Here is a 13,710-nt window from a genome sequence, read left to right as displayed (position 1 = left end):
CACTTGGATCCCCAGAACCTTCTCATAACGCGCAGGAAGACCATGCAAGCGGACGTCAGTGAAAATGACAGAGTGAGGACTTCCAAAAATCCTCTCCTTCACAAAAGCAGCAAGAAAACTGACGATCGTCGGAATCAGCTTTTATAGAGCTCTAGAAACTGACCCAGGGCTTGCAGCAATTTGTTTTACTTAAGCTTAAGAGAGTTTATTTAAGAAAAATGTCTAGATCTCAGTGAGAACAGCGAGTGCCGTGGCATGATGTTTTGCCTTATTCCCACCCATCCGCTAGCTCCAGGCTAGCTTTGAAAACCAACCTCTCTCAGCAGCCACTGGAGTGAGCGCTTCCTGCAGATTCTTATTCCCAGACACTAGTATTCAACTGGGCTGGTAGTTCCCTGGGAGACCCCATTTGCAAGGTTTTCTTTATTTCATTTGACTCAGCTATCGCAGAGTGCAAAGGTCTTTTCCCTGGGGGCTTTTGTTTAAAGCATAGGTGGCAAACACAAGGCCTGTGGGCCGGATCCCGCCCTCTACCTTGTTTTATCCAGCTCAGCACCTTCTTTCTACGCTTACCTGCTAAGGAGTACTGACATTTATACAGTCCTAAAATCACATTTGGCTCTTTGAAGGCAACCGTGAGGCTGATGTGGCCCCTGGTGAAAATGAGTTTGACACCCCTGGTTTAAAGACAATTAGAGGAATTTGTTTAACTAGCTTTTGGAAGGAGGGGTGCTGGATAAGAGTTGGGGGCAAACAATAGACTAAGGTAAAAACATCACAGGAAAAGCTGGGGAACAAGATGTGGACAGAGGCTTTGCAAGCTCGGACACAGGCCTGGACACCTGGAAGGCAGGTGCTCACAGAAAACTGAGGGGCCCGGAGCCCTCACCTCCGGCCACTGCAGGCTGTGGTGAGTGAGCCCTGGCCCAACCCTTCACTTCCTATTGGCCGCCTGCTGAGTGTGGAAGGCACGCCCCAAGGTGCACACAGACCCCTGGGCAAAGACTGGGTGGACTTTCGGGTCCCAGTACTTCGGGAAATCTGTCCAATCGTGAGCTGACCACTGAGCTGCCTGAGCAGAGAACTCAGTGGCCACACGGAACAGAGAATAAAGATTCTACAGAATTAGTTGAGAAATCACTGAACAAAGAAACAACCACCAGAAACAACAAAGAAAATTGTGGGCAAAAGGACATCTGATATCCAAAGTTGCCACATTTTATTATTGAAAGTGACCAATTGTCAAAGAAATTGCAAGACCTGCAAAACATGGCATGTACACGTAAAAAAAATAAGTGAAAACTGTCCTTGAGGAGCCCAGACATTGAACTTACTGGACCAAGACTTTAACTGTGTTCAAAACAGCAAAGAGAACCATGTCCAAAGAACTAAGGAAAGTGTGGCAATGATGCCTCGCTAAATAGAGAACATTGATAAAAAGATATAGACTACAAATAGGAACCAACTAGAAATTCTGAAATTGGAGAGTACAGTTACTGAAGTGAAAAATTCACCAAAGGGGCTCATGGGCAGAGTTGAATAAACAATCAGTAAGCTTGAGGGTAGGTCAGCTGCGGTTATCCAGGCTGAGGAAAATAAATGAAAAAGAATAAACATGAACATTAACAGATCCTTATAGGTCTGTGGGACACCGTCAAGCATTCTAATACATGATGCATAACACAATGGAGAGGAGAGAAAGGGGCAGAAAGTATATTGGAAGAAATGATTTCCAAAAACCTCCCAAATTTGATTAAAAAATAATCTACACATTTGAGTAGCTCGATGAACCCCAAGAGAAAAACACCAGGAGATCCACATGTAGACACATCGTAATTGAACTGCTAAAAGCCCAGACTAAAGACAGAAACTTGAAAACCTCAAAAGAGAAGCGAGTCGTCATGCGTGATGCCTCGGTCAGATTAAGAGCTGATTTACCACCAGGAAGCATGGGGACCAGGAAGCAGCAGGATGGCCTGTTTTAAATGCCAAAAGACTACTAAGCAAAAATTCTATATCCAGCCAGCTATAATAAAGAGGAAATTAAGACATACCCAGGTAAAGGAAAACAGAGAGAATCTGTTGTTAGCAAGTCGACTGGACAAAAAAAGTTCCTCAGGTACTAAAAAGTAGACAATAATTAAAATCACTTTAAGAAATCAAGAACACCAGTGGAGATGCATACTGGTAAATACTAAAGACAAAAATATGAAGAAGTTTGGTTATAACTCTTTTTTACATAATTTAAAAGACAACTCAAAGCAATAGTTATAAATCTATGTTGATGAGCACACATGTATAAAGAGGTAACTTACATGGCAATGAGAGCACAGAAAATTTTTTTAATTAAAAATATAGCAAAAGAAACAAGGAAATTAAGATATTAAACTATTCAGCACGAAACATGACAGTGATAAAGGAGCAGGGGCACAAAGAGGACATACTAGCAAAATGGCAGACAGAAGTCCTATTTTTATCAGTAAGTGCACACGTAAATACATTAGACATTCCCAACGAAAAGCAAGGATTGCCAGAATGGATTTAAAAATTGTGATCCAACTATAAGCTGTCTACAAGAGACACATTTTAGATTCAAAGGCACAAATGGATTGACAATAAAAGGATTGAAGACAATATGTCGTGCAAATAGTAACCAAAGATAGCTGGAGTGGATAAACTAATGTTAGACTGAACAAACTTTAAGGCAAAAGTTGTTACTAAAGGCAGTGACATTTTATAATAGTCTGCTCGGCCATCAGAAAATGTTATAAACATATGCAAACCTGTCAACAACCCCTAAATCACATGCAACACAAACAAATGGAATTAAAGAGAGAAACAGAGAAGCCAAGAGTAGATGGAAACATCAAACCTCAAACTCAATAGTAGATGGAACAGCTAGATAGAATATCAACAAGTTAGTGGGAGACTTGAACAGCACTACAGACCAGCCAGACCTAACAGACATCTACACTAAAGAGCAGCAAAATACACATTCTCTTCAAGGGCATGTGGAATGTTCTCCGTGACAGATCATGTGACATGAAACAGGTCAGCAAATTTATAAGGACTGAAACCACGCAAAGTATGTTCTCCAACCACAATGAGATAAAATTAGAAACCACTAATAGGAGGAAAATTGGGAAATTCACAGATTTGTAGAAGTTAAAGGACATGCTCAGAGAAGAAGCCACAAGGGAGGGTAGAAAATACTTTGAGATGAATGAAACAAACAACATAAAACCAGTAAGATATAGCTAAAGTGCATCTCAGGGGGAAATAGCCATAAATCTATATATCAAAAAGGGAGAAAAATCTCAAATCCATAATCTAACTTTACACCTTGAAAAACTAGACAAATAAGAGCAAACTAAACCCAAAACCAGCAGCAGAGAGAAAACATGGACACTAGAGTGGAAGGAAATGAAACGGAGAATAACAGAATGGGAGAGGGAATCAATGAAACCAAAAGTTGGCTCAAATGATCAACAAAATGCCAAATCTTTAGCTAGACTGACCAGGAGAAAAAGAGAAGGCTCAAGTTATTAAAACCAGGAATGAAAGTAGGGTCATTACTACTAAACCCAGAGAAATAAAAAAGATTAGAGATTAGATAAACAAAGTATGCCTACAGATTAGATTATCTGATAAGGGACAAATCCCTAGGAATACACAAAGTGACTCAAGAAGAAATAGAAAATCTTAATAGACCTGTAACAAATGAATTATTAATTAAAAAAAAAAAGAAACTTCCACAAAAAGAAGCCTAGGCCCAGATTGTCTTCACTGCTGAATTTTCCAAAATATTTGAAGGGGAGTTAAAGCAATCCTTTATAAACTCTTCCAAAAAATAAAAGATGAGGGAACTTCCCAGCTCATTCTATGAGTCCAGCTTTACCTTGATACCAAACCAGACAAAGACATTACAAGAAAAACTAGAGACCAATGTCTCCCATAAATATATATGCAAACATCCTCAACCAATTCTAGGAAATAGAATGCACCAACATATGAACAGGATCATACATCATGGCCAAGTGGGATTGAACTCAGGAATGCAAGGGTCATCCAACACAGGAAAATCAATATAGTACACCATATTAATAGAATATAGAGGAAAAATATCACATTATTGTCTCAACAAATGCAAAAAAGGCATCTGACAATCCAGCACCCTCCTGTGATTAAAACAAAAATCAACAAACTAAAAATAAAAGGGAACTTCCTTAAACTGATAAAAAGAGCCATGAAAACCCCAGGGCTAGCATCACACTCAACGGTGAAAGACCGGAAGCTTCCCCCTCACCCCGAGAATCAGGGACGGAACAAGGATGTCCATGTTTATTACTTTCACTCAGCACAGTACTGGAAGTTGTAGTCAGGCTAATTAGACAGGAAAAAGAAATAAAAGGAAAGGAAGAAGTAAAACCATTTCTATTTCCAGATGTCATGACCTTGGATGTAGAAATCCTATGCACACAAAAATTTGGCCCTAATGAACAAGGTTTAGCTAGGTTACAGGATTAACATACAAAAATTCATTTTATTTCTATACATTAGCAATGAATAACTCAAAATTAAAAGAAGACAATTTTATTTACTGTAGTGCCAATAAAAGTATTTGGGAATAACTTTAACAAAAGTATAACACATATGCTGAAAATTGTAAATAAATGTAAAGAGGACCTAAGAAAATTTTAAAATATCCCATGTGTATGAATGGGAAGCCTTAACATTGTTAAGATGGCAAACTCCACAAACTGATCTCTAGATTCAACGCAATCTCCACTGAAAGCTGGGTTAATTCAAGGAATTGGAAAGCTGGTTCTAAAATTCATATGGAAATGCAAGGCATCTAGAATAGCCAAAATAACCTTAAAAAAGAAAAAGGAAAGACTCATATTTCCTCGTTTCAAAATCTACCATAAAACTCTACCTGGCTGGCGTAGCTCAGTGGATTGAGCGCGGGCTGCGAACCAAAGTGTGGCAGGTTCGATTCCCAGTCAGGGCACATGCCTGGGTTGCAGGCCGCGGCCCCCAGCAACCACACATTGATGTTTCTCTCTCTCTTTCTTCCTCCCTTCCCTCTCTAAAAATAAATAAATAAAATCTTTTAAAAAAACCTCTAGTAACTACATTTGTGTTGTGCAGGCATGAGGGTGAACATGGGAATCAACGGAAGAGAATTCAGAGTCCACAAATAAACCATCAAATTTATGGTCAGCTGACGTGTGACAAGGTCTTGAGACAATTCAATGGGGAGGGAATGGTCTCTTCAGCAAATGGTGCGGGGATGACTGGATATCCGCATGCAGAAAATGAAATTAGAGCCACATTTCTGTACTCACATTTACAGAAATTGAAAATGGGCCAATTACCTAAAGAGAAGAGGCAAAACATAAAACTCTTAGGAAAAAAACAAAGCATAAGTCTCAGGACCTTGGATGAGGCAATGGATTCTCAGATTTGATACCCGAAGCACATGCAACCAAAAAAAAAAAAAAAGAAAGAAAAGAAAAAAGTACATAAATTGGACTGTTTCAAAATCAAAAAACTTTTAGGCTTCAAGGATTCTATCAGAAAAGTGAAAAGATGACCAGCAGCATGGGAGCACATATTTGTAAATCATATACCTGCTAAGAGCCTGATATCAGAATATATAAAGAACTCTTACAACTCAAGACTAAAAGGACAAATTACATGATTTTTTAAATGGGCAAAGGGTTTACAATAGACAAAGCTCCAAAGAAATAAACACCCAATAAGCACATGAAAACATGCTCCTTGGTCATCAGAAACATGTGTCAGAACCACACCAGCACAGCCCGGTGCACGCAGTGGGCGGCTGCAACCCACGAATGGGCAGTAACAAAAGCTGGTTAGAACACCCAAATGTTCAATGGCGCAGGCACTTGGGAAAAACAGTTTGACAGCATGTTTCCTGTTGCTACTGTAAAAAATGCCAAAAATCTGCTGGCTTAAAACACTTGTCACAGTTCTGGAGGTCAGAAATCCATAGTCCATTTCCCTGGATTAAAGCCACGTTTCCTGCAGAGGAAGCTTCTAGTAGGGCTGCCTGTGTTCCTTGGCTTGTGACCGTCTCCTCCATTTTCAAAGCACAGCACACCAATGTCTGCTTTTGTCATCTGTCTCCTTCTGCTCTGGCTTGTTCTTCATCCTTCTGATGAGGAGGATTGATGCAATTACATTGGGCCCATCAGATAACTCAGGATAATCTCCCCAATCTTGAGATCCTTACTGTAACCATATGCACAAAGTCCTTTTCATCATACAAGGTAACATCCATAGGTTCTGGAGATTAGGAGATGGAGATCTTTGGAAGATAGGGGCAATTATTCAGCTCACCACAGGCAGTTCCTCAAAGGGTAGAACAGAGTTACCATATGACCCAGCAATGCCTCCTGTAGGCATGTACCCAGGAGACTTGAAAACGCGGTCTCCTAACAACTAGTACGCAAATGTTTGAAGCAGTGCCGTTCATAACCACGAAGATCTGGAAACCATGCAAATGTCTACCAGCTGATAAGTGGACAAACCAAAAGTGGTCTCTCCACACAAGGACATATTCAGCCCTGAAAGAAATGAAGGGCTGACACTGGCTACCACGTGGCTGAACCTTGAAAACATGCTGCTGAGTGAAAGAAGCCAGTCACCAAAGGGTGTGTATTGTATGGTTCCATATATATGAAATACTCAAATAGGTCAATGCAGAGGCAGAAAGTGGACGCATGCTCAGCAGAAGCTTGGGGGGAGGGAAGGAGGACCAAGGAGCGACTGCTTACTGCGTATGGCGTCTCCATTGGAGGTGGTGAGTGTGTTCTGAAATGAGCTAGTGGGGATGGCGGTGCCACCTGGTGAATATACCAAAAAACAGTGATTACAGACATTAAGAAGGTGAATTCCAAAGTACATGAATTATATTTCAGTATTTTTTAAGTCATGGTAATACAGGACAAAAAGGAAAATAACTCTTCCATTGTTTCGTCTTTCTTGGATGGGGGGATTTGGGGGACTATTCTGGGTACAGGAAGGTACGTAGAGATATGGTTCTGAGTCCCGAGACAGTTCAGGGAATGGTCGCAGCCACTCTATTTGATGCCCGAACACCCATGATCAAGTCCACCAGCCCAGACTGGAGCCATCTCTGCCCTCTGAGATCGCAAAAGGCACATAGACGCAACGGCCAGCAGATATAATGCCACTGGAGGTGGAAGAAGGGGAACCTCCAAGTCAGGCCATTCCGGAAAGGATCACAAAAACCAGCAGGAGCCTGGAAGTCAACCCAGGGTTTGTATCAGTGAGGTTGGGGTGGACAGAGGAAGGCTGGGGCAGGCTGCACTCAAGGCCGAGGCAAGACCTTCCACGATGAGCAGCGAGGCGCCTCTGCTGAGAGAGACCCTTCATGATCCTCATCCCCTGCTTCTGGCTGAGGCAAGTAGGGTCTTCTCGATCAGAAGCCGCACTTTTCCCCATAGGAGAAGCAACATCCCAGACTCATGACTGCAGAGGTGATGGCCCATGGCTTTCTGACAACACCAGTGTGGCTCTGACTATGATCTCTCCACCCCTTTCTTTCAAGGCCCCCATCAGAGCTTGCAGGTTCTGGATCAAACATTTCAAGCCAGGGAGAGTTCCTAAGCCCATATTTGATACACGACTGCTGCAGAAACACACAACCCCAACGTACCCGGATGGTCTCTTCTCGAGAAGCTGGGTCAGTGGAGAGACTAGTGATGTTTCTCCTCTCAAAGACCTGCTCATCTTTCTTGGCCTCCCGGAGCTGCAGGCTGACTGCTCTCTGCTGCCGTCGCTGCACCTGGTGAGGGAAAGAAATAGCTGGAACATAAGGGCTGGGAAGTCGGGCTGTGGGCACATCAGCCTTTCAAGCACGCTAGCAGCCCCTGGCTTCGCTTTCCAGGTTCCACAGGCTGGAAGAATTAAGATCGCACAGCCGCAAATAACCCCAGCTCCCTCTCCCTCCTCTGCCTTCTGCTACTGCCCCACATCTACAAGAATAGCCAGCCCTCCTCCCAAAGTCAAGGAGGATCAGGCACATCCCCGACAGGCCAGGACCCTCAGCTGCAGAGACATGTGAGCAGAGTGTCCTGTGGCCCTGAGCGCATCTTCACTGGTGCCCATCAGTTTCCGAAGAGCAGGGCTGGGCCTTCCAACTTCAGGGATCCGGGCGCGGCTGCCGACGGACCTCCCGGGCCCAGGGGTCCCCAACCATGTCCACTGGGATTGCGTCCCTCTCCGGGTCATTCAGATCTTAGTCCAGTCTCAAGAGATTTTACTTGGACACCAGACTGAGGGAGATTAAAATTTAAAATAAAAACAAGCCTTTTCTCATACCGAGCAACACTCAGGCTTTAGAGGATGGAGAATCCTGAAGAAATGACCTCACCTGTGTGGACAGAGAAGTTTTAGGCTGAAGACTTCAGTTCATGATTAATTTAAGAAAGCTTATGTGTATTAGATACTTCTGGCTCCTTCAACGACCCAGTAGTTCTTGCTGGGAAATAGGGTCACTTTGGTGATACCTGGCAAGGCAGGAGCACTCCCGGGGCCCACCGAGCCAGCTGCACTGTTGGCCCGTCACTGAGTGGCCCCGCCCCCTCCATTCTCCTTTCTCATCCCCTGGCCCTTCCCGCTGCTCCCCACCTAGAGGGTTCAATTCCTTTGTTTGGTTTCCTTTAATCTGCGTGGAAGCCAGACAGCCATGCCTATTGGACGGGGTGTGAGAGTGAGGTGGCTCTGGACGGTGCCCTGCCCAGGGGGCTTCTCCCCTCCTCAGCTGCCTTTCAGAATCCCAAGGTATATGACATCACAGTCAAAGTACACGGATGTAGGACTCAGAGCTCCAGCCCCAAACTGAACCCAGAGAGGGGGGGTGAGGGTTCGAATCCACACACAGCTCAGGCTCCCTGACCCAGGCTCTTGGGCTCAGCCCAGCAGGCAAAAGAGGAGTCTGGACTCTTCAGTTCCAAGTCCTACCTCTACAAGGCGTCCGGTCGGCCGCTAGCTCCTTGGTGAGCCTCCCTGACATCAGGGGCTGCAGTTAAGCGTCTCCGTGCCAGGCGTGCAGTCTACTCTCCTGTCCCCGTGAAGGAGGCGTCAGCCTGTTCTTCAAGCAGAGACACTGGAGCTCCGAAGTGGCCAGTTCCGAGGTCACATGGAGACCTTGACTTCAGTCCACAGCTGCCTGACTCCTCGAGTCCCTGAGCTTTTGTCCCCTCACTCTCAACGTTTTCCGATGCAAATGTCAAATAGACGGAGAAGTTGAACAGATTATTCAGTGAACACCACACACCTCTCCACAGTGGACATTTTGCTGTATTTGCTTTGTCACCCACCTTTTTTCCTAACTCTCCATTAGATTTTTTAAACATTCGCCTGAGGATACTCTCTTTTTTTTCTTTTCATTTATTGATTTGAGAGAGAGGAGGGGAGAGAGAGAGAAAGATTGATGTGGGAAACATCATTTGATTGCCTCCCACACACGCCCCAGCTGGACCTGCAACCTGGGTATGGGTCCTGACTGGGAATCGAACCTGCAACCTTCTGGTATATGGGAAGATGCTCCAGGCACCTGAGCCACCAAGCCAGGGCCACTCTATTTTTGAGGTGCTTCGACCATGTGCTTTTCACTGCACTCATCTTTGATGGGACAGGGCAGTTGCCTCATACTCACAGACGCGTCTTTGCCCCGGTATTTAAATTTTCTCAGCCTCTCTTCGGGAACTTCCAAAGTTGACATACTGATGGACGAAGTAAACCACCTGTAGGTAGGACAGTTATGAAGAGATTTTCAGTGCCCGGTGTGTGGGTTACTGTGTTAAACCCACCCAGGCTCAAAGCCCTTAAGGGGCTCCCAGTGGAACGGAGAGCAGGCTTAGGGGGTTGGCTTCCTGGAGTATCACCACGCCGGCTCGGCAGGTGAGCAGCACTGTGGGGGCTCCGAGGGGACCAGTCCCCGGCTGCAGATGGAAGGAAACCTTTTAGAGCCGGTTGGGCTTGAACAGGGCCTCCCATGGCTAGGGAGGGCCGAAAAGAAAGCATGGACCCCTTCCACGTGGCTGCGTCCAAGGAGCTCTCTACAGAGCGGAGGTGCAGGGTGGTGAGGAGTCCAACCGGCCTGCGGGAGGAGGGGGCCCTCTCCCCCACCCCCCATCCACCTGGTCCTTTGGGTCAGGACAGTCTCAAGCGTGACCCATGCCTTTTAATTCTTTAGTGACTGTCTCTGCCTGAACCAGCCCACCGCCATCTTTCAGCCACGCTGTGGCAGTCTCCTCCCAGCTGTTCTCCCTGCTTCTGCCACTGCCTTATTTGAGTCTGTTCTCTACACAGAAGCCACATGATCTTTTAAAGACAAGAATCTGATCATGTGATTTCTCCCACTTAAGAACCCTCTCCTGCCTGTCCATTGATCTTAGCAGCAAACTCAAACTCTCCATGACGCCCTGTGTGAGCTGGCCCCAGCCCACTCCCTCTCCAACAGCTTTCTCCCACCCAAGAATCTGAGTTCTTCCCACTCCATCCGTTTCATTTTCTCCACCGCTTTTTACCATAGCCCAGTGTTTCTTTGTTTCTTGTGCCTGTTCCTCCCCTGCTCCCAACCACAACAGGACTGTGTGTGTCTCAGGCACGATCCTCAGGCCCGTGGCAATGCACGGCGGATAGCAAGCATGTTCTCAAGTATTTGTTGGATGACAGTGGTGGGCGAGAAGGTCACAAAGGGAATTGTCCCTCAATGTGAGGACGTTATTAAAATCAGACCAAGTTTGAACTTTCTACAAGGACACAGGGAGGAGCTTTCTTAAAGGTGTGCAGTGTTTCCAAGTATGCGGAACGGGCAAAGCTATACTGCAGCAGACAGAAAGTTGGATGGAGAGGACCAGAGTCTGCTGACTCTGTTCTTGAGTGGACAACAGTTGAGAGTAAGCTTGGGGGGCGAGACGAACTTAGACGTACCAGTTTGGAAGGGAGAGTGTAGACAACTTGGAGAATTCCATAAGTGAGTAGAGAGCCAGGACTGATGTCTTAAGAAAAGGGATGAACTCTGTATGAGAACAGGCCAAGAACTGAGTCTTGGTGACATTCACATTAGCGCCCGACAGAACCAAGGACCAGCAAGAGACTAGGAGGACAAAAGGAGCTGGAGACAGAACAACAGAACATAGTGTCACAGGCCCTCCTAGGAACAGCTGGCTGCTAGGCCAGGGGCAAGTCCTAAGACCAAAGCACCACCAGCCACAGCATGTGCTTTGTTGGGGTGTTGGGGTGACAAGGTCAGTTTTAAAGTCCCCTTAGGAGCTTGAGCAAGAACAGCCTACAGCTGGTCTGCAAAGTCTCAAATGAAACATGCAAATGACTTCCTGGAGCTGACCCATCCCTCCCACAAGCCCGCCCCACTCCCACAGCTGGGTCTGGGGAAGTGGAGGGTGAGAACCTTTCAAAGGAACAGCAAGGAAGCCCTCAACCTCTCTGCTGACCTGATGAGGCCGTGTTGGCCCCCTGCCCCATCCCCACCTGCCTTGCAGAATACAGGGGCCCTCAGCAACTGTATATTTATCAAGAGAAGTACCTCACACCAATTGGCTTAAAACTATCTCAGGCTTTAGATGATTTCAATTCACAGTTGGAGCTGGAGGCAGCTTTGCCTGCAGCAACACGTCAGAAGCCAGCACTTCAGGAAGAGGGGGCCTGTGTTGCAGGACCATCTCAGCCCTGTAAGCTCAGGCCAGAGAGTAACTCACCATGTCCTCTCCTTTCCTCTACACTTTTAGGTAATCTCAGTGCTGCCCCAGAAAGAAGAAAAGAGTTGCTCTTTAGGACCAAAAGGTAAATCATTGTTATGAATTCTGACCTCCTTGAAAACACTATCTCAAAAGAGTTTTCCAGTTGCTGTAATCACCAGTTTCAAGAGGGTTATCAGGGGCAGTCTGAGATTTGGGTTTGATGAGAAGCCATATCCTACATCTCTAAGAGAGAAGACACGTGGCATTTTATCAGTCTGGAGTAGCCTAGTATTAGGGGACTATTTCAGAGAGCAATGGCCGGAACACGTTGGTTACGTGCCGGAGTGCTAGGCGCCGAGGAGTAAATTAAACAACATTAGCAATAAGGTAGAGACGGTCGCATTGTGCAGGTGGGAAAACCATCTCAGACGTCATTTCCCACAGAAACCCAGAGCCCCCACAGCTGCTACACGCCAGAGCCCGGCCTCCAGCCTCCATGCACCTGACCCCTATGTGAGGCTTGGGTCACTAAGCTTTGCAGCAAACACTCTGAAAAAGAAGTCTGGTCAGGAAAACACCAAGTCACCACCATGACACTCAACATGGGGTGAGACGCTGGAAAACAGGAAAGCACATGTTTTAGGCAACAGGAGCCGTGGGGGTCCCCTCGTTACTGTCTCGTCTGCTGTCAGTGACCTGCCAGCTCAGTTCCTGAGACCGAACATGCAACAGAAAGGAGTTTGGTACAAGGAGAGAAATGCCTTCCTCTAGGACCTTTGCCATCGGAACCATGCATCCTTCTGCCACAGTCCAGCGGGTATGGCCACAAGGAGCCTCGGCAGTGGAGTCGCGTTCAGAAGGCGGCTGCTCTCCTTCAAATCAGATGCTGAGCATGAGGCAGCACGAGCAGAAAGAGGGTGCTCCCCTCTCCGAGGCATTTTGAGGGAGCAGTTTAAAAAAACACAGATTTGGCCAAACCACTTCATCTGGAGACAGTCTGCAAAGCCAGCTGCAAAAAGAACCCTTCTGGCTCTCACAGGCCTCTCTACTCACAGCTCAAAGCGGTTTCCTTCCCTCACACTGCTATTGGCAGCAGCGGGGACAGCTAGCAACCCCGTCATCCTTTACCAGCAGCCTCTGGATTTAAGCTCCCAAGAAAGCCAAGCTGGTTATTGCAAAGGCCACCAAACTGCAGGGCTGTGTCTGCACCCCACCCCACCCCGACCTCAGGCTGGCTCTGCTGCTCCCCACACAGAGCCCTGCCCTGGGTGTCAGGAGGCAAATCCAAGCCAAGGGTGGCCAAGTCTTGCTCATGGTCCCGTCACTTTTTCTGGTTGGGACATTACAGGACATTTTGGGGTTTTTTTTTCTACACTTTTCTCGAGGTAGCCAAGCTTTGACTGCGAGCATCTTTCATGAACTCAGAACTGCATTAAATTAAGATCTATTTCAACATCCAAGAGTTGGCTTCTCTAACGCAGTATTTTTCTATTTTCAATTAATATAGCCTTTAGAAATGTGCTGAGCATGAACTCCCAATGACCCCACTTGTCCTCCAAGTTAACCTTTGAATCCTGCACCACCATCTGCATGCCCCAGCGCTCTGCACATGCACGGAGGGGACTACCTACACGATTTGGGGACATGTTTCTCCTCCTCACCTGTACAGTGGACATCTTTAATGTCAGTACGTTGAGATCTATGTCACTAACAGACATTCTCAAACAAAATAGGATTTGTTTGAAGCTAAAGCTGCATGTGGGAATGAGGCTTATTTCCCAGGAAGGCCTGAGCTGACCATGGCTCCGAGGCCACAGGTCTGCACGCAGACACCTCGGGGCTGGGGGGTGGGGTGCCGTCAGGGGTTGCGGGGCCCCAGGAAGCCGGCCCCATCTCAGCATACTCTGACTCCCCACAGGGCTTCGCCAACATGGGTAAGACAAGTGCAGAC

The 13,710-nt window shown here is 46.3% G+C and overlaps 1 protein-coding gene across 1 annotated transcript in view; it reads right to left on the bottom strand.

Moving 5' to 3' along the window:
• Positions 1-13,710, bottom strand: part of LOC123813048 (importin subunit alpha-8-like) — a 58,779-nt gene that overhangs the window by 13,059 nt on the left and 32,010 nt on the right. The window contains exons 2-3 of the mRNA XM_045830081.1: positions 9,713-9,800; positions 7,709-7,837 (exon numbers count right to left, since the gene is read on the bottom strand). Coding sequence (XP_045686037.1) covers positions 7,709-7,837; positions 9,713-9,800 — 217 coding nt within the window. The remainder of the gene's footprint in view (positions 1-7,708; positions 7,838-9,712; positions 9,801-13,710) is intronic.

This window comes from Phyllostomus hastatus, unplaced genomic scaffold, assembly GCF_019186645.2.
Source record: "Phyllostomus hastatus isolate PE091 unplaced genomic scaffold, TTU_PhHast_1.1 phas_contig_150, whole genome shotgun sequence".
NCBI classification, from domain to species: domain Eukaryota; kingdom Metazoa; phylum Chordata; class Mammalia; order Chiroptera; family Phyllostomidae; genus Phyllostomus; species Phyllostomus hastatus.
Note: the sequence above shows the minus strand (reverse complement) of the source record. Positions and strands in the feature narration are given on the sequence as shown.